Consider the following 23,739-nt stretch of genomic DNA (forward strand, 5'->3'; position numbering starts at 1 on the left):
GTCAAGCATGTTGGCGAGAGATGAGAAATGCATTGAGAACATTGAAACTTCACTTAACCTAACTGTGTTACTCATGAAATTGTGGTGATCAGTAGTTAGCGTACTAATGCTAATCATTGTAGCATTATGGTAACAATTTATTTACAATAATGGCACTATAACTTACGGAGTAAAAGTCAGTGGATGAGCTTCTTTTGAGCAAATTTTAGCATTACATTTGAAACGTAAGCTAACTGTTATTTATGTGTGCTAATGCTAAATATTATAGCTACAGGCTAATGCTAAATGCTTTAAACAGTGGGTCTTCTTTCATGCTGCTGTCAGGAAAACTGAGTTTATTCAATAGGAATAAAGTGTCTTTTGTACACTTAAAGAGGATTTCAGTGGACTAGCAAGTATTGAGAAAGCAGCGTTGGTTTATACTAAAGCTAACAGTTTAGTCGAGATAGAAACAGCAGTTCTGCAGCTGGTTTTCATGTACAGCAAAAGTAACAAGTCCACTGAAACTCCAGTAAATGTAACAGGAATAGTTTGACTAATGATAATTATCTACATGCAACACTCAGAAAAAGAGAAAGTCAGTGATCGGACAATGCTAATGATGCTAATGCTACAAGAAAAAGCTGAGCAGAAAGAGACAGTGGCTCTCCAGGTTCAGAGTGGTATTTCTATATATTTCACATTTAGTTTGTGGTAGTAATTTATTAATATCCCCTTGTTGGAGTTCTCATAAAGCTCAGCTTATTTTTCAGGAGACTGATAAAAAGCTAACCCTGTAACATGAATTGAAAACAAAACAGTTTCATCTGCTTGTTGTGATTTTTTCCCAAACTATAATTATGGAAAGCCAATAGCTGCTCAGTAAGAAACCAGTGAAGACAGCATGGCAGCTCTTGGAAAACGTCCTGCTCCGATGTTTAAGCCTGCAGAATTTGAAGATAATGGTCTACAACGTGGAAAACCACCGCTTTGGCGCTTTAGGGAGAACTGAAGTGACATTTAGAGACGGTGAATGTGTGGAGGACTTCTGAGTTTTGAGAGAGCGTGACTCCTATCAGCCTGCACCAGTGAATCGCTTCAAGACTTCTGGATTCCTGCAGCTTCTCCTTCACTGTATTCTTCACTTCTTCATCCCCTGTGAAGACCATCAGTCCTCTTCATCCCTTCTCCTCATCCTTCTTGATATTCTCATTCTTCTTCAAGATATTCCATATCTTGTCATTTTTTCTTTTATCATCCATTGCATTGAATTAATCTCCTCTCATAGTGTGAAAGATGCTCAAAACTCTGAATGTTGGCTTCTCTTACCCAATATGGATTTCTAGATGAACTACCAACAAGCAGGTAGTTCAAGGAAAGGAAAGCGAGCCGCTATTAAAGCGTGTTAATACAGACTGACATTGATATTATCCACAGAAGAGCATCTTTCATGTAAACAGTAAACAGGAGTTTAATGAAATGTAAACAGGTGTGGTTGAACGGCTAATGCTAACAGTTAGCTCATAGAGCAGGACATTCAAACAACACCTCTGGAGCTCTACTGTCTTCTTTGCTGTCCTCCATTCTTCCTCCCTCCATACATCCCCCTCAGACCCCCCAACTCCACCCACACCCGCCCCCCTCTCTCTGTCTTGCTAAACCCACGGGCGTCGCTACGCCGTTGCCTCTCCGTCACTTCACCGGACATCACAACCACTTGAAATCATTTCTTCACTCTCACTTTGACCTTAAACTTGGACTTCACCCTGAAAAAATGACTCACTTGTATCGCCGCAACATGAGTAATGCTGCGCACACACACAGTATGTACACACTCTTTAACATAAGGAGGAGACGATCTGATATATACATCTGTTACGTCTTCATCACACTGACCTCCTCCTCAACTAAACCACAAACTCTCATTGCTTCTTTTCCTTTGCATTTCTTTTTCCTTGGTGCCCAAACTAAAATGTCCCGTTGTGTTCCAGGGAGGTGGCGTTTGTTGACATGGGAGGTCCCGAACAGTCTGCTGGGTCTGTGCTTTAGTGAGCGCCGGCCGGTCTCAGAAGGGTGTTGAAATTACTAATCTAATTATACAACTTTGACATGAACACAATGTGTTGGTACAATACCGGTCACATTAATCCGGTCTGACAGTGAACTCAAAACGTTTGCAGATCTTTGTCAGGTTGGATGATTTTGAGAAAAGGGGGCGTTGAAGAATACCAGTGAGGACATATCTTTAATTTCCAGGGAAAAGCAGTTACTGTGCCTGCTTTTTCCAGGAGAGGTTGCATTGTTTCAGTGAGAAGCCAAATTTGAATGGCTGATAGCAACAAATCTAATAGCCAAGGGATCAATTGTTTGGGTTATATAGATCGACAGTGATCCAATTAAATTCACATCACACATCAACACTTCTGTGTGATTTGAGTGGCTCTAATTGTAAAGATGTTTATCAGATAGTTCTCTCAGAAAAGTACAGTTTCTGCAGATATTCAAGTAATTTTATGCGTGAATTTGCAAAAAAACAAACTGCAGTTTGATGAATAAAAAGGAACAAGTAATTCCTCCACACACCCTATTCTCACCAGGCTACTGCCTTCATGTACAGAGTTGTTTCTAATTACTACCTATGATAAACAAGAATACTGCATCACAGAAAGTACTGGAATAATTAAGCTACCCACCATCAAGCCCATTGAGTAAATTTATTTCCACCATAATTTTTTTCAATCATTATTTAAAATTTATAATTTACCATTGTCATTATCTCCATGCATTCATGAAGTCGTCCTGCTGAAATGAAAAATGATAAAAGTTTATTGTATTGTTTTAAACTGTAGCTTATATAGATTTTAAATAATGCTGGATATGTATTGCTTTTGATCTGAAACATGACACTCCAAATCAGGATTTTCTAAATATAAAGAAAGCTTCCCCCTACATGTAAATCATATTCATCATATTTTGTGAGAAATTAGTAGAAACACTATCAAACCGTTGAGCGAGTTAATTTGTTGTCGCTCGCCGATCACCCAGCCTGCTAAAGGCGTGGGTTTGTGCGCTGGACGTGCTCCACGTAAACACCGGTTTGATCACTTCTCACTTATTCTCAACAGCTGCTTGATGGCGTTTGATCATGAAATGTTAAAGAGCCAAACAGCACTGATGTCTCCCTTTCATTTTATCAGCACATCTTAAGAACTCACCAAGGCGTTGTCACTTATAGCACCGCTAAAAATCCATCTGTAGCCATGACCGATAGAAGACCCTTACTTAAATTTCTTTCTTTTTTTTTTTTAAGGCTTCATTGGCTGACAATGTTTTATGTGTGAAACACATCGAATGGAGTCAGAGCATTTTCAAAAGTTGATGCCAGTTAGCTCAGCATTTCCTAGTGGAGGAACTCAGTGTTGACAGCAGCAGTATACAACACACACATTCACATATAAAGGGACTGAGTGTGAACAAAAACACACAAATAGAAAGAATGGTGCAAGCACACAATATTCTAATGTACATTGAATTTAATATATATAATACACATTGTAGATGTGTGTGTGTGTGTGTGTGTGTGTGTATACATAAATATATACACACACACATACACACACACACACACACACATATATATATATACTATATACACATAGTACTATATATATATATATACTACATATATACTATATACACATATATATATATACTATAACTATATACACATAGTTATTTATTTATTTATTAGAATGTACCTTGTAATACATCATAAGATGATCGATTGTATGATAAATACTCGAGAAACTATGCTGTATATAGATTTATGGTAAGTGTACATAAATAACTGTGTGGACCAGACATAAAATTAAACAAATGCAAATATATATACATATGTACGTAAAATAAATGAGTTTTTTTTTTCATCTTTTATGTTATTTGATCACAGCCTATTCATCTTAGCCTATTTACTGTTAGCTTAGTTAATTACATTGACTACGCTTCACTTGGCTAAGCATGGTTTACCTTAGCCTTTAGCTTGTGTTTTGTAAACGTTGCTGTTTTTTTGCCATAACTTGGTATTTTTTAGGTTGTGCTTTGTTCTTGTTATCTGAGGTTACCTAATCGAGCTCATCTCAGCATTACTTATTGTCATTTAGCTTATTCTGGCTAAACTGAGTTGTTCTACTTTATCTTGTTTCTTGTTAGATTATGATCTTTTATTAAAATCTTCTAATCAGATCATGTCTTAAGGCTCCTTATGTGTTTTCGTTAAACAAAGTGCAGTCAAATGCTAAAAATTATGAAGATGTATTTTAAATCTTATTTTATTTAACGGTATTTAGGTGAGTTGCAGCAGAACAGGTATTTGTGTGGATGCTTGTGGTGTCCTCGTGCTCTCAGCTCCTCCGTGACTTCATCTAAACATTTTCTCTTTGGGATCTGTGCTCTGTCAGCACTGATCAGTGTCAACCAATCGCCGCTGTCCGCACCTCGAAGGGTGGGACCTCCCAGGAAACGAGATCTGGTGGCACGCTCACTTTTTCCTGGACGTTCTGGATTCATTGTTGCTTGTTTTGGAGAAAACACAATGACGATGTTTCTGTGTTTGAGCCATTAAAACATCCCGTACTGTCAGTGTCATATTGAGTTCAAGAATACAGAATGTTTTGAGTGTATTTCTAAGAGTTCATCTTTCATTTTCAACTCTTCGGTTATGATGGTGTTATTGTGGCTAATGCTAACCAGCTAACCTGAAAGTGTGTGTTTGTGTGTGTTTCTGTTCTTGCTGTGTTCTGTAGTTTGCGGATGGAACCTCTTCAGCTATCATTAACCTCTCAACCTCTAGCTCCAGCCTCCATGTAGGTAACACACTCATCCTTTAACTCATTTCACTCGTTCATGTTCATCAAACTGTCACCAATATGTCAACCCATGCATTCACTTATCAGACGAGGTGCGATCACAAAATTCAAACACTGTAGTTGATAAGGGGCATGGAAGAAAGCCACAGCTGTGTCATTGCATGAAAACCTAATACCCTTGCTTGAAAATCTATTGCCACTGCTTGAAAACCTTGTACCATTGCTGGGAAACCTAATACCTTTGCATGAAAACATATTGCTACTGTTGAAAACCTAATGCCACTCCTTGAAAATGTAATTCCATTGACTGTAAACCCATTACCATTGCTTAAAAACCCAACACATTGCCTAACTCATTACCAGTGCATGAACACCCAATGCTACTGCTCGAAAACCCAAGATCATTGCATAAAAACTGGCTAAAATTCCATAAAACTTGTCCTATTTTAAGAACATCAGGTCTCCAAGGGTATGATCGCACGTCGTGTTCTTGGTTTTCTTATCATCCCTGCACTTCAGACGCGTTCCACTGGCAGCCTTCAGGCCACTGGAGCCTTCATCCACATTCTTTGTGATATAAGTGCAGAGTCACAACTTAACTCTTTGAGAATGATGAGAACATTTGGCCATCTGTGACCTATTTTCTCCTTGTTATAAATCTGTTCACATTGGCAACACATGACTTTGAGTTTGTTCTAACTGGCATAACAGCTCCCTTATTGATAGAAAATTTGTAATTTGTTTCAAATTTTGTAGGCTTTTGTTTGAAAAGTGCTGTTTTTGTCTGACAAGAGGACAGTCCTTACTTTAAGACCCTCTTTATACAATGGTCATCTTCTAAATACCAGTGATACAAACACCTGAAATCAAACAGCTTGTGTTGAACTTTACAGAACTTGGACTATTGGACCCTGGATGTAAAACAATCCCTCTTTTTCAAGCTCATTGTGAAGGGAGAAGAAGTTTGTCTCGGCCATGTTTTCTTTCATTGGTTTTGTGAAGTAGTGTGAAGTGACAGAGTGCCAGCATCCCAAATGGTTTGAGATGTTTGACAAAAGGATACCATGAGGCTTTTGGCGGGATTATGATTATGAGTGCAAGGACTAACCTGCTTTCTGATACTGAGTCAGTCAGACTTTAATCATGTTTAGCATGTAGCATCGCTGGTGTGTGAGCCTAGAAACTGTTTAGCATGTAGCATGTAGCACAGCTTGACGTAAAATCCTCCATCTCTGTGTTCAGGTGATTATTACATCGTTTAATGGCGCTTCTTGCAGAGATTTCCAGCTGCCTCTTTATTAGGAGGCACTTGTATATTCGGAGTACAAAATTAAAATAGTTTTTGTTTGTGAAAAAGTCCATCCATAAACAGACATGATAATATCTCAGGTGTCAGCCGTCGGGGATCCCTCGTTTTCAAAGTTTTAATTCATATGTAAAGAGATGTGAGTGCCTGCCGGAGGCTGCCTGGAGCTGCAGTAAGACTATTGACATGCAAGACAGAAGTCAGCAGCAGAGGCCTAATTTTATGGAGAAACCCTTTTATTGAAGATTATTTTCAGTGAGATGCTGCTGGAAAAATATTGAGAGATGAAGGTTGATCTGAAAGGAATGCGATTTTTTTTAAAAAAAACCAATCTTTTTTACATTTCTTGGGCTCGTCTCAGGAAAATACATTGTGCTTTTTTTAAACACACCAAGCCTTGCGGTTTAAGAGGAAATCTGATCCCAGATCTGAATGGGAGACCACGCTCCTTGTTACATTCTTCCATTTTATTTTTCTAAGCCAGGTCAATTTGAAGACTGGGGTTGACCCGGACCAGACTGAGCACACAAACACGGCACATCCAGTGGTGCTCCCGCTCCCTCCTCTCTCCACAGTAATTGGGGGTGATTTCTTTCTCTCCAAACAAAGATATTTGTTTTATTAAGGGTCAGATATTGAAACCAGTCAAATTAAAGGCTCGGCTTTCCGTCTGGTCCCGGCCAAAGTCAACAGAGCTGCTATAGATCCTCCATACCGCAGCGCTCTGCCAGCAGACGGTTACAGAAGGACGAGGGAGGGACGGATGAATGGGTTAAAGGGAAAAGGTTTGGGGAAAAAGGAGGAGGTTAATGTCTCGTGGCTCGCGCTTTCTCATGTGTTGTAAATCCTGGCTTCTTAATCTCTCAGTCGCCACCAAAAGAAAAGAAGAAGCCGGTCATGGGCGTGCGCCTGATGATTACCAGATTACCGCAGCGCACTGCGCTACTTCGCAGGGCGGCGTCCAAGGCGGATCAGTCAGATTGGGTTTCGGAGTTGGAAAAGTTTAAGAAGGCCGGCTGTCAGGAGCGCCGTGGCTCCTCGAGCCTCGGAGGCTCCGGAGCCCTCTGGAGATATCCGAGATCTAACGTCGCTCCCATGGAAAATGAGCGTCGGGTGTCACGTCTCGTCTGCGCAGTCCGCGGCTGATGACAGTATTTATCGAGGATAAAGCCCATCTCTGTGTTTTCTCATTTCCATAAACTCATTGGATTTGCTAAAAAAGAAAAAAAAAGAGAGAGAACGCTCTGTCAGGTCACTTTCATATAATGTGGTTTTTGTGTCGGCTTTTTCTGTCGTTGACGTATTTTATATGAATTTTAGGCTTTCAAAAAAAAATGTGGTTTACAGCGACTCTCCTCTCCTAATAATTCCCTTCAAAGCCATTCCCCTCCTCTGCCAGAAAACAGTCAGGTTTGGTTAAAAGGCCTCTCTGGAATTGTTGTAGTTTGCCTCAACTTCCATAAATCCGCTCGCCGCTCGCTTTTAGAAAGAGAAAAACTAACTGAGATGGCTTCGTGCCAGGCGACTTTGTGGCATTTTTTTTTTTTTTTTTTTTTTGAGCGGGGGGCATTTTGTAAAACACACATTTATGGCCCTATAATGACACTGTGACCAGAAACAAGATGTCAAAACAGCTTCCTAAATCATGGTTGTTTTTCTTGTTCCGCTAATTTCAGCCACAGACTGATGTAAGCTGCTGTTCACCTCCGGAATCTCGGCGCTTGCACATATTTGTTGCCTTAAATGTCGACCAGATCTTCTCGATGACACTGGTGCTTTGCTCTTGGAGATCACACTTTTGGTCGAGGAAAGGAAAAACGCTCAATGCTGACATTATCGGAGGCTGTTTTGGTGTTTTTTTTTTTTGGTTCATAGGCACTGAATGGGTTTGTTTTGGTGGAGAGGCAAAGTTCAAAACAATCTGGTGGCAAAACATTAAGCAGCTAAAGAAAAGCTGATATTTCCATCCAGAGATTTGGTAGAAAACGAGCGGTAGATGGTAGAACTGAAGGCGGAGAAGCAGTTTATTCAGTAGCTGTGGCTGGAAATCTACTTAAACTTCACTGGAAGGCCTCGAAACCTGGTGTCAAACCAGGGGTTTTCTCACCGTGAGCTGAGAGCGCTAATCACTCCTCCACCGTGCCACTGCTGCTTCCTTGAAACCGGCCAATGATCTGTTTTGCCACCATCTCCTGTGTGATGGCGGAGGATGGAAAAGCGAGCAGGAAGTGGACCTAGATCGAGTCAGTACTGGTTAATGTCAATCAGCGATGGCAGAGCCGACATGTATTTATGAGAAAATGCCACAGATTCTTACTTGAGGTTTGGTATTCGGCCTCCAAACCACAGTGGAGCAAATGACAAAATCACACAAACAGTTCTGTTGAAACATCCAGTCCAGTTTTTCCACATTCTTTGCGTCGGGCAGTTTATTTTGGAGACGCAGAAAAGGGTCAAAGTCGACATTTTTGGGGAGGATGGCTCATTGATTCAGGAAATTCTTCTCAATCCTCCCGTGCTGGGGAGTTTCAAACTCTCGATTCAGCAGCTGGACCTTTTTTTTTTTAAAGACAGACGTCCCTGCAAGGCCTTCAGAAAAGCTGCATCCCATGGAAAATGTAGAACTCTGCAGCCACGGTGCATTTTTTAATGACTAAGTGTCGTTATCGTGTAAACTCACCACCAAAACACAACAAAACGTCACCGCTGACCTTGCCGATGACAGGGGTTTCCCCCTACAAAACAAAAAGAAGAATCTGTTACGAAGTGGCTGGAGCGGTTATGAAATGCCGGCGCTGGGCTGGCAGAGCGTCCTGGCAGTGCCAGCCTGCTGCGGTCGTCCTGGCCGCGCCTGCAGGGCGTAATGACGGGCTGCCGACCGCACCGACACCCCGGGCAGACCGCCGCCGGCCGGCTCCGGCCCCTCGGCCGACACCTAATACCCGGCGCAGTCTGCCGGCCTTAATCTGTCTGAACCGGGAGTCGCCGACTTTCAGCGAACACACCCCGACGCGCAAGCGCGCGCACACACACACACACTTTCTGGCGCCCCTGTCATCAATGCTTGGCACCGGCTGCACACGGAGGGCGCGTTAACACACAGCAGACACTTCACGCCTCAGACACACCGTGCGTGCGTGCGTGCGTGCGTGCGTGCGTGTGCGTGTGTGTGTGTTAAGTCCCAGTGAAACGCCACGTGCTGCTCTTTTCCATGCCATGCTGCCACTCTGGAAAAATTAGGAATTCTCTCTCATATGTGTGTGTGTGGGAAGTAGGAGAAAGGGGATTCCACACAAATCCAGAGCTATAAGAGCACTTTTGTTCTACATTGATGCTTTCACACACACACACACACACACACACACACACACGAACACATACACACCAACACACAAAGGAAAAAGTGGTGCATGCGTCACAAGTGTGTTTTAAGCTCCAGTGTTCCTCCGGGGGTTGAAGGTTGCAGGGCGGAGATGACTGTTCCTGTGTGTGTGTGTGTGTGTGTGTGTGTGTGTGTGTGTGTGTGTGTGTGTGTGTGTGTGTGTGTGTGTGTGTGTGTGCGCGCGCGCGCGCGCGCGCGCGTGTGTGTGCGTGCGTGCGTGTGCGTGTGTGCAGGCTGGCATGTTGATCTATTCCCTTTGTATTCTTCATTTTTACAGTTGATATTTCCTTGTGAAAAAGCCAACACACACACACACACACACACACACACACACAGACTTTTCGCTTCTGTGAGAAAATAATCAGAATCAAGCCTTTATAACCAGCTCTGGGTCCGGGTTGCCAATGTGAGCAGAGTTTGGTTGGTTTTGATGGATGAGGCAGCTTCCCAGTAGAAAAAAAAAAAAAAATGGATGACTTGATAAAGGCTTATAGCAGGGTTTCACTCAAATATGTCATGCTTATCCCCCCCCCCCCCCCCCCCCCAACCACCACCACCAAAAAAAAAAATCACATCATATAAATCAAAATGACCGGAGTCCAAACCTCACAAAGCCATCAGTCAACATGTGCAAAACAAAGATCCGAACCCTCCCAACACACTCCGCATGAGCCGGCACCACAGTGACTCATTGTTGTAACAGTGAAACGACCTCTGCTTTCTCGCCAGCTGTCATTTTTTTTTTTTTTCTTCACTTCACCAGCATAAGCCTCATCTTGGAACCAAAACCCTGGATGTGTAATAAGAAGTCAAGTTTTAAGAAATGTGTTGAAAAGCGTCATAAACGCCGCGACTGTGAAGTGCGGTCGCTCTTGTCAGCGTGTGTCCGGAGTGATTGCGTCGTGCAGTAAACACCTGATGAGACGTAACCCCTGTCTTTTACTGTTAATGCGGACCAAGATGCTCCAGTGGGTAAGTGCACGAGTGGAGCGATGTGTGAGAAAGCTGCGCGTTTGGTCATGAACTGCCATGATAAATGTTTTTTTTTCTTTTTTTTTTGCAACATAAGCACCTGTGGTTAGTATTGCTACACGGTATGAACTCTGAGAAACAATCACTTTCTAATGAAATTATCATGAAATAAACCTTCAGGCCAGTGCTGGAACCCGGTGGCACTGACACCGTCCAGCACGTTCCCGCTGGTCGTATCTCAACATCCACGTTTACACGGCAACGGCTTCGAGTGGAAACAAGACGCTGGAAACGAAACTTTTTGAAAATGGCCGGGGGCGTCTCCAGCAGACGGTGGAAGTGCTGCTGCTGGTCCAAAGCTGCAGCAAACAGTTGTTCTGCAAAATAAAACCATAAGAACAATGTTTTCCTCCAGAGTGTCGTGATTCCCGGTCCGGATTCTCCTGGTCCTGGCTTCAACACACGGACAGGTGGAGATGGGGAATCGAACCAGTAACCTTGGCTGTTTCTCTAGGTCTTTGAGGACTGCAGTTCAACTCCTCACTCAATCGTGTATTGATCGAGCCAAAACATTAAAACCCCTTCGTACGAAGCTTTTATGTTCAGTAGAAGAGTCATGGGAAAGAGCTCCAAGCAAAGCAGCCGGGCGGCCCTCCTCCTCATGCATAAACATACATTTCTGGATTTTATTTTAGCATAACATGCTTCTTCTAGCGCTCGTGTTGACTTTGTCACTTTGTGCCGGTTCCCATCCCGACGGTTGCCCGTTTCCATTGCCTCAGAACGCCCATATAGCATGACCTTAACGCCACGGAGCCACCAGAGACAGTTTTTACTTGTGTTGACGTGACTTGGCCAACCGCGCGTCGCCATGCGATCACTGGAAAAACCATGAAAAGCGGGTTGTTTCCCCGAGCCCGCCGCGGCGCCGCGGCGCAAAGGCCCGGCGCGCTGGCGCGGCCATGTCGCTGTTAACAAGTGTCAAAAGGTCGAAGGTGGACGCGGGAGTTCGGAGGTTCAGCAGAGTCGCTCCCGATGAAGACGTGTCAATTTTACCGCTGTAGCGCCAAATACAACACATTCACAGTCATTTCAAGGCACTTTTACACATAAAAACCCAACAATTAAACCCATATGAGCAATAAATGAATCAGAGTTCAAGAAATAGCAAGCAGTTGTGGTTCAATTCTCACATTTATGCCTGAATTCTAGAAGCTTCTTGTTGAAATTACCATTATTTCACAAGATGATTCATTTATATTCACGATGTCAGCTGGTCCAGTATTGACAAAATCACACCAAAACCACAAGTAAATAGTTAAGTAGTTTTTTTCTTATTCCTGTATTGTGTCTTGAACTACAGGAAGAAGAGTTCATGGACTGGTGGAGTAAATTCTACGCTTCGACCGGGGAGAAAAACAAGTGCGAGTCGTATCTGGAGAGAGGCTACGACACTCTGAAGGTAAGAGTCCCGGCTCGCCACAGGAAAGCTGTCACACAAGGGGACGAAGGTGAAGCACGGAGGAGGAAGAGGAGATGAAGACAGAGCCGCTCTTTGTTCCGCTTTCGCTTGGCGCTTTTGCTTGTTGCTCCGAACTTCACCTTCTAAATCACATTTTTCCCTCCTGTCAGTCTGTACCTTCATCCTCCTCCTCCTCCTCCTCCTCCTCCTCTTCCTCCTCCTCAGTCCGGCAGTCCGCTCTCCGAACCCTCTGGATGACTCACCCGCCGGTGAAAGTGCTCCAGAGAGCGTCGCGGTGGGACGAAAGGCCGCGCTCTCAGACGAGCCGTTCACATCGACCTTCATCAGCGTCTCGTCATTAAGTGTCGTTCCTCCTCTTCCTCCTCCTCCTCCTCCTCTTCCTCCATCACCCACGCTCTGTTCAACCCCTGTCCCGATTCTCTCGGCCCGAGCGGCGACCTCTCCTTCCACCGGGACTCGCAGCACACGTCAGTCTTCTCCTCTGATGCTCAAACAAATGACTAATCATGACAGAATGTGGTCTTTCCTTTTCTTTTTTTTTCTTTTTTTATTACTTTTAAATGAGACCCCTAACCTCTCCCTTGAAAGCCATTCCACATCAGGGGCAGCTTGAACCGTGTTCTTCAAGTGGCCGCTCGGAGCTTTTGATTCATTCTGCAGCCTTAAAGCTGCTTTTTCTGTGTGTTTTCAAGCGGAACACGCCAAGCCGAGCTTCAAAGTCGCAATGAGTCCACCAATTTGGTAGGCATTGGAAAACATCAGAATTAATCCCGTGAGAAACCCTTTAAGTGGTAAATTCAATTCAAATTCAAATAGATTTTAAGATGACGACTTTAAATCTTGTCATTTTGAATGAATTTACTTGGAACTTACAAAAATGGATTGCGGAAAAAAAGTAATTTCTTAATATTTTGATGTTAAAGAAGTGAATAAAATGACTTATAATTTAAAACAAAAGTAAGGATATCCAAAAACTTTAAAGGAATAGATATATATAAACCACCATTTCCAAGATTTGTTTGGTTTGTCTGTCATAGATGTTGAATTCTGATCAGAAATAAACAATTGATTAAACTGATGAAAAGAACATTATCTTTACAAAATGTACACTTAAATATATCCAATTTATTATATTTATTATATTATGTATTAAAAATTCAATTCTACACTGTAAACTGATTAATAATAACAACTAACAACAGCTTTTTTTTTTTTTTTTTACATTTAATCTTCTTGACATTTATTATTTTACTGATTTGGAAGTAAAGAAACTAAATATGAATTACCTAAATCATATTCCATCTGCTTCAATTTAGCTTGCATTGCTGTCAGTTAATACGTTTTTGTTGATAATTTTGTATTTTAATGTGAAGGAAAAAATATATAAGCTCGTCTTGAATTAAGCCATCTTTTTCAGGCACATGTTGTCGTCATTAAAATCAATCAGTCGGTTAAACTTGTTTCTTAATTCAACTGATACATAAAGAGCGCTTAATGAGCTCACATAAAATTTTTAAAAAATCTTGTTTTTACGGTGTCTTCTGAATGTCCCTCTCAGTCCCGGTCATTCTCTTGTGAAAGATCATTACTTTGAGTGTTTCTTGGGACGGAACCGTTAAACCGAACGGCGCAGCGGAGAGCGATCGCGGCTCCTCGACCGCTGAGCGACTCCGTCCACGTTTTCTCTCCGGGGTGGAAGCCCGTTAAACGCTCTCGCCCCGGCCCGTGGAAACTCCTCCAGTTTTCTTTTGCGACATTTCAAAACTTTGCACCGAATTCACTCGACAGTTGGGTGGAAAGCAGCGTAATGACCGGTGAGCCACAGCTTCCATGGCGACTCCGCCTCGCCGCCACCCCCTCCTCGACCCCGCCGCCTTTCTGTCTCCTCCCCCCGGCTCTGACAGGCCTCAGATCTGCTACCGTCTCTCGGAAATGAGACACTGTTTCCAACCTTTTCGCGCTTTCTGACGGAGCGTAAATCCACCTCTCAGGACTTACGCCGCCGAAATCGGCGGACGTGTCGTTTCCAGCCTCCCCGTGACTTCGCCTCACCTCGTCTGTCGGCCTCTCACCTTCCCGCCTCCCGTCTCCTCTTCCTCCTCCTTCGCCGGCTCCTCGGTTGCGTCACCCGTCTGGCGCCGACACGGAGGTCCGCCAGAAAATGAGCCGTTGAGTTGGAGACCGAGGCGAGAGCCAGGCTGGCATGAGACGTGCCAGAAACCCGACATAATGGGCTAATGAAATAAGAGATAATTATCCAAATCTGTCTGCATGAATGCTGAATATCAGCAGTTCATCATGAGGCACTCTGGATTTTATCATGTCTTAAAAATAGGTGTGTGAGCATTTTCTTAAGTACATCATTCATTTAAAAATATATTTAATTAAATACTATTTTAAAGCAGTATGAAGAAATGTAGATTCACAAGTTCAGCAGCAACAATGACCCCAAAAGATCTGCTTCCATTTAGTAGGAGGCAAATGCTTCAGCAACATTTAAAAGCTCGTATATTTGTTGAAAACTGTGATTAAAGTCTTCAGAGATCTCTGAATATACACAAAAAAGACTAAGAAAAACACACTGGGCTAATTTTTCAGCGTGTTTTTCTTTTAAGCTGTCTTAATTAAAATGGTCATTTGGTGGAAACATTCCTGGCTCCACCGCAGTGTTGCACAAAAGCAGCAAAATGTCCAACATGTGTGAGAGAAGGGACGACGTTGAAGGCTCAGACTTCCTGTTTTGTTGCAGGAGAACTGTGGAGCTGAAGAGAAGATGCAGGAGATCGCATATAGTTATGCTATTCTGCACGTATTCCCAAGGTTATTCCTTTATTTTGTAATTTTTCAGCAGTTGTTGGTCCCAGAGAGACAGGAGGGATTATGATGATCCTGGTCAAAGGAGAGTGGACCAAATGTGATCCTGTCCTCTAGGAAGAGTTTGTTTTCAGGCCTCTAGTAAGAGAGTGGAAGAACAACACTGTATAAACCTCTGAAAATACTCAGCAGGACTGCAGCGTTTTTGGAAAGTTTTTCAATTTCACTTTAAAACATGGTGTCAACGAGGCCTGAACCCCCTTTCACACCTGCGTGCTACTTCAGTGGGATGTCCATAGACGTAGTCAGTCCACTGCCAGAACACTCCGCCAGCATCCACCGATGAGACATCAGTGATTAAACATAAACATAAGTTCTTTTCTTTTTTGACAAGAAATTGCTTCTTGTACAACTCCATACCGTCACACGCTGCAGTCCACAACGATCTGCAGACCTCGGCGGATTCAGAACATCAGTGTGAGAGACCCACCAGAATCTGTCAACTTTTGCTCTTTCCCAGTGAAATAATTGTAAATAGCAATATAACACATGTTGGTAGTTTATCTCAGCTGCTCTGTTGCTGCTTCTTTTAGTTTTCCTTACTTTATATAAGAACAGAGCATATTTCTTCCACTGATAGATCAGCTTGATCACTGATTGGCTGAGCTTCTGTGTCACTGCACATTAAAACGATGCTTTATTACGGCAGAACATATTAAAGAAGAATATTAATGAATGACATTTTTGCCATATATGAAAGTAACTCCTCTGCCTTTAAAGATCTGTAGTAACACCCCCCCCCCCCCCCCCCCCCCCCCCCCCCCCCCCCGTTTTCGTCCCCTCCATCCCTCGGTACTGGGTTTGGTGTCTGAGGATTGAAATGAAGCGCACTTTCCAGGCCTTTCTTTGGCTGACATCACCCCTGTCAGCACGCTTTCCTCCCGCCCTGCTTTTCCAGCGTCTCCTCCCACCATCCCACCCACCCGCCCATCAAGTCCGCCCACCCACCCGACCGAGCACGTCCGCCGTATACCCTTCGCCGCGCTCATCTTCCTCTCCTCCGTCCGCTCGCGGGTTCGGTAACAAAGACGTTACAGTGGATGGAAAGCATCGCGTTTGCTGTCTTAACCTTTCTCCACCCTCTTTAAACTCATTTTCTTCAACATTTAGACGAACCGCAGTCTCTGGTGTGGATGAAACCCACTCATGTAAAAACAACAGAATGAAAAAAAACCCATCTGTCATCTCATAATGAGTTGAAAATGCAGGGATCATGTCTGTGTCTTCACAGCAAACTAACTGGTGAGATTTTTCCTAAATTTGGAAACAATGATTCCCAAGTGATTTGCCTCCATGAGCTGTTTGCTACACCCACAACTGGCAGTGTTTAGACTACAATGCCTTTAAGCGAAAGCTGTGAAACTCAGTTGTATTTTGTATTATGAAGTTTAGTTTACAGGACAACGCTGGTGGGAGTCAATGAAAATCACACTTATTGAAAACAATGTTTTCAAATGGTTTGGTGTTCCTCCTCCACATATACAAGGTAAACACAAGTTTTCTGAAACACGCAGTGCTGCACATGAGCACAATAGCTCCTGGGATGTACTGAGCAAAGCTTTGGTCCCTGAATCAGCACTGGTTATCAGCTTATATATTTCTATATTTTTGTTGTTTGACCTTCAAATAGTAAACGAAAACGAAAAAGTGTGATAAACTCTTTTTTTAGTTATCCCCCAGTTGTTCATCATGTCCTAAATCGGGGTCCCCCAACCACTGATCTGTTGACCCATCATATGGTGCCGGGGCGCACAGAGAGACATTTAAATTCCCCTTAGTTTGCATTGAGTTTTATTTTGAAAAACGTTTCACTTCCATCAAAGCTTCTTTCCTGGACTAAACCGTCAGTTTTTTTTCCCCTATACATTATTAAAGCCCTTGTTAGGGTGTTTTTATACTGTATGTCCTGTATGTTTTCTTGTACGCTGTTGTACAGCTCCATGCAGTGTCTGAAATGCAATGTCAAGAGAGCAAAACCTCAACTTTTAGATGCTACATCAAAACTGGATGTACTGAACCAAGCTCTGAAGCTTCCGCCTGTTGAAACGTTGGCATTGCAGCGATTGCTGGATTGTTTTCACTTTGTACTCCTCACTGACCATCATGATAGCTCGGATTTCAGTCAGTATTTTTTCTGCACATGTAACAAGAGCAACAGCCTTTCTTCAGTAAAATGTACATATACCAGAGCATCATCGGCATACGTGGAGACACATTTGTACGTACAGTGGATATTCAGTAGAGTCATACGACTAAGAAAGACCAAAATGTTGACATTGTACTGTTCACTATACAGTATGCATGTATGGGTGTAAAAGAAAACAGCAGTAACCAAAAGCCTGACATGACAAATATAGCATTCTTTCTGGTATTTCTGTGTGAACAGCAAAAATTTCAATATTTCTGTATAAACGTGAAAGTTTTCAGAAACTATGCAGAATGTAAAAATCGTGCTGTTTCCAGTCGACACTTGTTCAACAGAGACAAAAGCACGAGGCGAGGGGCAACTTTGTATTTCATTTTATGTTTAATTTCAAGCGTTTTATAAAAACTCTTTATTCTAAATAATATTCTAAGTAACAGGAAATTTTGTCAATTTGTTTCTTTCAAAATCTTCCTTTTGGTTTCAAACTAAAAGCGCATCAAAAAACAAAAACTTTTCATCCCCAAAGTTTTGGTAGATGTCAATTAAACAAGAATAATAACTCAAATGTTCGAGGCTTATAATTTGGTTCACATTTATACAAATCCTGTCATGCGGTGAGTATTTACAGTTGCAGAACAGACGGGTTTTTGACAGCGAATGCGGTCACGATAAAGACACCACCGGTCAAAAAAACTCACAAGAAATGGACCTTTATCCCACAAAAGAATTATGTTGTACCATTTAAGTGCAGTCTTGTCAGTCTGATGCTGAACCGCTCTTTCCTGCTTACTTTGTAAGCTTTCCAAACCCAGATATACCGGTTTCTTCAGCGGATCTTTTCTCCATGCTGATGCAATCCAACGTCACCACTGAAAACAAATGAGTCTTTTTCTGCTTCTGACACAAAGACGACCCTGCCCAGATCTCTACGTATCACTCTCTCACACACACACACACACACACACACACGACTGACGTTGTACATTTTCCGAACCCCCCCAACCCCTTAACGTTCACAAATTAATCACAGTCTCAACAATGAAACCACTTCACACTTAAAAAAAGTACATTAGGGTGGGGCCTCACATGTTGGACCCCATCAGAGTAGAGTGTTCCACATTTTATGGCCAAAGACACACACACACACACACACACACACACACCTCTTATGGTTCTGCCTATGCTGTGTTGAAATGCGTCACAGTAGGGGTTTCCAACCTATGGTTTCCTCAGAGATACTAGTGGCCGTTCATGGCTTTATCTCCTGCGAGGTATTCAAAATCAGATTTATACAAGTCAATAAAAATCTCAGTTTAGACACTTTCTAGAATGTGGAGCATGAAGAAACTGCTCAGTGCTTTTTGGCCGAGGTAAAGAAACAATGTTTTCAAGTGAAAACAGAAAAAATGTTCCAGAAAAATGATTCCAGCTCCGTTTCCATGGAGATGGGACCAACTGTATTTGATTATTTCATTTGTTGACAAAAGAAAAAAAATATATAAAACAATGCAATACAAAAAAAATCCAGATCAAAACAGAAGTTTCCAAAGTTATGAATGAAAAGGAGCAGAAGGAAGTCTAAATGTTTATAATCTGCCTCTTTATATTTCACAATCAAATAAAATACATCAGCAAACGTAGTGCCTTTAGAGTCTGAGGCTCCTGCACAGCCTCTCACTCAGATTACAGTATTCCTGCCATGACCACAGTACACCTCTATTACTTAAACTCTTCATATTTATTAAACATGCTGGCTTTAAATACTTTATTAAATATTGCATGTGAATTTGATTCTTTTTAATCTTTGCCTAGATTGTTCGATCATTCGAAACCGTAACCGAACTGCAGCGTTCCATTGATTTAGGTGTAGTTTTTATATCAATGTTTTTTATTGATTCTTTTTAAACAATTGAAAGAAATGGTTGAAACAATGGAAGAAGAGAGTCTATTGAATCTAGCTGGGAAACTGATCATTGCATTTTGTTGAGTGGGTGTGTCCATCCCTAGTTGGCTGTAATGTAATGTGAGATTTTAGAAGTGCTCTGCAGTCATGTTTCAACTGGGGGGAAAATATATTGAAAATTCCTTTTTGCTTGGTATCAGGTGTAAATTTTCCTTATATCACCAAGTTTTTCTAAACTTCTTCTCTGTGTTTTCTCTTCTGTCCATTAATCTTGTCCTCTGTTTCCATTCTTCTTCTTGCTTCACCAAAATTCATTCATATTTCCTCCCTTCTCGATGATGTTTTCATATATCTCCACCGTTTTGGGCCTTTTCTTTCATTTCCTTCCTGGATAACTCTTTTGCTTTGTGTCCTACTGTGATTCTGTTCGTTTCCCAATAGACGAATCTTCATTAAATGCCGTGTTCCTCCTCTTCCTCAGGTCTACAGTCATGAGCTGGAGAAGGCTGAGGGTCTGGAGGGTCTCGCTGATTTCTGTCAAACCTTCAAACTGTACAGAGGAAAGACTCAGGATGAAGGCGAAGATCCTTCGGTGGTCGGAGAGTTCAAGGTAAAAGTCTGTTTCTCGTTTTCCTGCTTTTATGTAACTGGAGTCCATATTTTCCTGGTCCTGGTTGTCCCTGTTTTATCACTGTAAAATGTTTAATGTGTAAAAAGAAAAAAAAAGTAATAAAATTTAAGTTATATAAATATTCTTATTTTTAAATGAGCAAATTTTAACAAACATAAAATGAAAAATAAATGAAATTGTAATTTTTGGGGTTTAAACCACTTCTTAACCCTTCAAACCCCTGATCTCTGTCCACCCAGGGCATGTTTAAGATCTACCCGGTTCCCGACGACCCCACTGCCCCCGTTCCCCCCAGACACTTCAGGAAACTTCCTCCCAACGGCATCGAGGAGTGTTTGGTCCGGGTCTACGTCATCCAGGCTCAGGATCTGCAGCCCAAAGACACCAACGGGAAGGTAGGAGGAGAGGATGGTGGACACCTTTGACGGTCTTGATGTTGAGTGTGTGTGGAACCCGAGTTTGAATCCCGGTTGTGGCATTAAAGACTTTTGACGTAATGTGAAAGTTGTCACTTCGTTTAGACGAGCACGACTGAATGAAGGCAACATGAGGACGACATCTTCCTGTGTAAATCTCTGTTTTCAGTGCGACCCCTATGTGAAGATCACTCTGGGGAAAAAGACCATCAGTGACCATGAAAACTACATCCCCTGCACGCTGGATCCCGTTTTTGGCAAGTATGTATGCTCATGTGGAACGTTCATGACATGCTCATTACATTCACTGCAGATTCCCATCATTAAACATCCTGTTTTGCAAAACTGGGTCCTATTTTGCTCAACGTTTCAAGTGTTTTGCATTTTCATCATATCATCTATTATTAGTTCGGAAGAATGAAGATGCTGCCATGTTTTAAATGGCTAAAAAGAGTATTCATTCCATATTAATTGCCTAAAATTGCCTTTTAAGACAGAAATTGGAGAAAGTCTTCATCATCCTTCAATTTAACCATGAGTCGATTTTTTTACTTCCCAAACTTATCAAAGTTCTCTGAAAGATGGTTTATTGGCCCTGTTTACAGACGTACATTGTTCCTCTCTCCCTGCTCTGGTGCTCGGCCTTGTCTTGATGCCAGTAGGTGTCACTGCACACAAACCAATCACAGTATAAAGCAGCCTCCACATGAGAGGCTCTGCTTTTCCCCAACTACCGGCAAGCAGTCCAAGTGCTGCTGAGAAGTCATGACAAGACACATTTTCTGTTCCTTTAATCGGGTCTCTCACAAGTCAGTCTAAAACACAGAATCCAGCTGATTCAAACCCAAGTTACTGGATTAAGTAACCTGAACATGACTTTTAAACCCTAGAAATGAGTGTTAATTTCAAGTAAATCTGCATGCGTCATGTGATTATATCCAATAATATTCAGTAATGTGTCAGTTAAATTCTGAAGGAAATTAAAGAAATTACACTATTAGATAATAATAAATGTTTTTCTAATGTAACATTGAACTGAATTTCATCAAACATCTCTCTTTGTGTAACAGATGATCTGAGACACAACCACAAAAGTTGTATTTTTTTAATGTATGCATACTTGAAGCTCATTCTCCATGTGATGGTTTCTAATTTATCATTTGAGAGCTTATCGGATTGGATTGTTAAGTAATATATTTAATTTTACTCCATTTTACAGATGGTACATATTAAATGATCATATAACATACAGTGTGTGTATGAGTGTCTAAATGGAAATTTAAATTAATATATGTGCAGATGTGTATAAGTGAATAATCTGATTTTATGTCTTTGTTTTGCACTGACTGAAAAGTGGCATAACAATGAAGAATGATTTAGTTGTTAGCTTACTTGATTGGTTGTTTGGCTGGTTGGTTGATTTCTTGGTTGGTTGGTTGGTTGGTTGGTTGGTTGGTTGATTGGTTGATTGGTTCACTGGTTGGTTGGTTGGTTGGTTGATTTCTTGGTTGGTTGGTTGGTTGGTTGGTTGGCTGGTTGGTTGGTTGGTTGGTTGGTTGGCTGGTTGATTGGTTGATTGGTTGATTTCTTGGTTGGCTGGTTGGTTCACTTGTTGGTTGGTTGGTTGATTGGTTGGTTGGTTGGCTGGCTGGTTCACTGGTTGGTTGGTTGGTTGGTTGGTTGGTTGGTTGGTTGGTTGGTTGGCTGGTTGATTTCTTGGTTGGCTGGCTGGTTCACTGGTTGGCTGGTTGGTTGGTTGGTTGGTTGATTTCTTGGTTGGCTGGCTGGTTCACTGGTTGGTTGGTTGGTTGGTTGGTTGGCTGGCTGGTTCACTGGTTGGTTGGTTGGCTGGTTCACTGGTTGGTTGGCTGGTTCACTGGTTGGTTGTTTGGCTGGTTCACCAGTTGGTTGATTGGCTGGCTAGCTCACCGGTTATGTGGTTGGATGTTTTTTTTTTTTTTTTTGATTGGTTGACTAGCTGGCTGGTTCACTGATTGGTTGGTTAGTTGTCTGATTGGTCGGTCGGTCTGTCGGTCGGTCGGGCGGTTGATTGGTTGTTTGTATTTCTAACTGTCAGGTGGTGTCCTGTGACGTCCTTCTGACATGTTCTACCTGCGTTCTCTTGCTCTTCAGGATGTTTGCCCTCACCTGCTCCCTCCCTCTGGAGAAGGACCTTCGGGTGATGCTGTACGACCACGACATGCTCACCAAAGACGAGAAGATCGGGGAGACGGTGATCGACCTGGAGAACCGCTTCCTGTCCAAATACGGCGCCATGTGCGGACTGCCGCAGTCCTACTGCATGTGAGTGGATCCACCTCCCTCAGCCTCATCCAAACCTGTCATTTCAACCATTTATTTACGTATTTGTCTGTTTTTCTGCTCTCCCGTCTCAGATCGGGGGTGAACCAGTGGAGGGACCAGCTTACGCCGCGACAGCTCCTCTGCAGACTGTGCGAGCGACGAAACCTGCGAAAGCCGGTCTATGAGAACGACACCGTGCGCTTCAGAGGAAAGCTTTACACCGCTGCAGACCTCGGTGAGTGAAGGCCGCTCCAAAAACAACGAGAAAGGAGAAACGCATGGTTAAATATGTGAAAAGAAGTCCACAGTTCACAGAAAACAAAATGCAGAGAAAAATTAGCTTCATCGTGGAAACAATGTTATGCAAATTATTGGTAATTAGATACAGATTACAGTTATGAATTCATCTCTTTTTAACAAAGTCAGTAGATCATTTTCATTGAAAGAATCGCCATATTTTCTATGTAAGAACTAATTATGTAACAGTCAATTATGCAAAGATGTTGGCTGTTCTGCATGAACTTAAAACTGGTATTGTAACAAAAAAAAAAAAATACACCAATCATTAAGAGCGAGTGTTGCACAGTAATTAAGCATAAATATATTTTTGGCAGGCATTGCATTATTGGTCATCATTATATTACGATTTCATTCAATTTATGTCTAGAAGCAACTTGATAATACCGGTCATTACCATCTGTGACCACAAAGTGTCACTGTATGACAACAGAAAGCTGCTACAATAACAGAAAAACCTCCATTGCTACTCAGTCGGACTGACAGCAAGAAAAATGTCTCCATACCAGCAGAGTTTAAAGTAAAAATGATACAGTGTGCATCAGTGGGATGAATACTGCAACTCATACTCTCGAAAATACAGTAATATAATGAAGCACTAATTTTCATGGACTTGAAGAAGTCGGGGGTGAGGTGAGTGAGGTGGAGGAAGGTGGAGGGTTTGGGAGGGTTTCAGAAACCAGCGGACCACCTGAAGAGCGGAGCGACGAGATAAATATTCAAGATTCATTTTCAAACCCGAGCTGCAAACGTTCCAAGACTGCTGCCGCCGCCGCCGCGCTGCAAGGTCATGGATGTCGTTTTGGTGATTTATGGTTAAAAAACCGTGTGTGTGTGTGCGTGAGAAAAAGAGAGAGAGAACAAGCCAATGTCAACACCGTGGTCGTGTCTGGGTTAGCGAGGAGCGCGCTTTTCCACCGTCAACCTGCGTCAGCCGGCCATCCGTCAAACATGGACGCCGGTTGGCCGAAGAGCCGCGCTCCTCTGCCTCCGTTTGTTTTTGTTTTTTCATTAAATCTGTTTTTCTTTCCACCCTGATTTCATCTCTTTGTTTCTCGCCACTCCTCACAAAGGTTCAGAAGTTTTTCCTTCTTCATCAGATTTCTTTACAATTTCTACTTTTTCACATTTTCTGTTTCAACCTTTTCCTTCTCTATTTAATTCCTTTTGCTTCCCTCTTT

The 23,739-nt window shown here is 42.3% G+C and overlaps 1 protein-coding gene across 1 annotated transcript in view; it reads left to right on the forward strand.

Annotated features, from left to right (window-relative positions):
• Positions 1–23,739, forward strand: part of dysf (dysferlin, limb girdle muscular dystrophy 2B (autosomal recessive)) — a 73,686-nt gene that overhangs the window by 41,083 nt on the left and 8,864 nt on the right. The window contains 8 exon segments of the mRNA XM_030088043.1: positions 4,782–4,841; positions 10,493–10,504; positions 11,868–11,966; positions 19,392–19,520; positions 19,781–19,936; positions 20,127–20,218; positions 22,091–22,261; positions 22,354–22,496. Of these exon segments, the coding sequence (XP_029943903.1) occupies positions 4,782–4,841; positions 10,493–10,504; positions 11,868–11,966; positions 19,392–19,520; positions 19,781–19,936; positions 20,127–20,218; positions 22,091–22,261; positions 22,354–22,496 (862 nt within the window).

This window comes from Salarias fasciatus, chromosome 3 (genome assembly GCF_902148845.1).
Source record: "Salarias fasciatus chromosome 3, fSalaFa1.1, whole genome shotgun sequence".
NCBI classification, from domain to species: Eukaryota; Metazoa; Chordata; class Actinopteri; order Blenniiformes; family Blenniidae; genus Salarias; species Salarias fasciatus.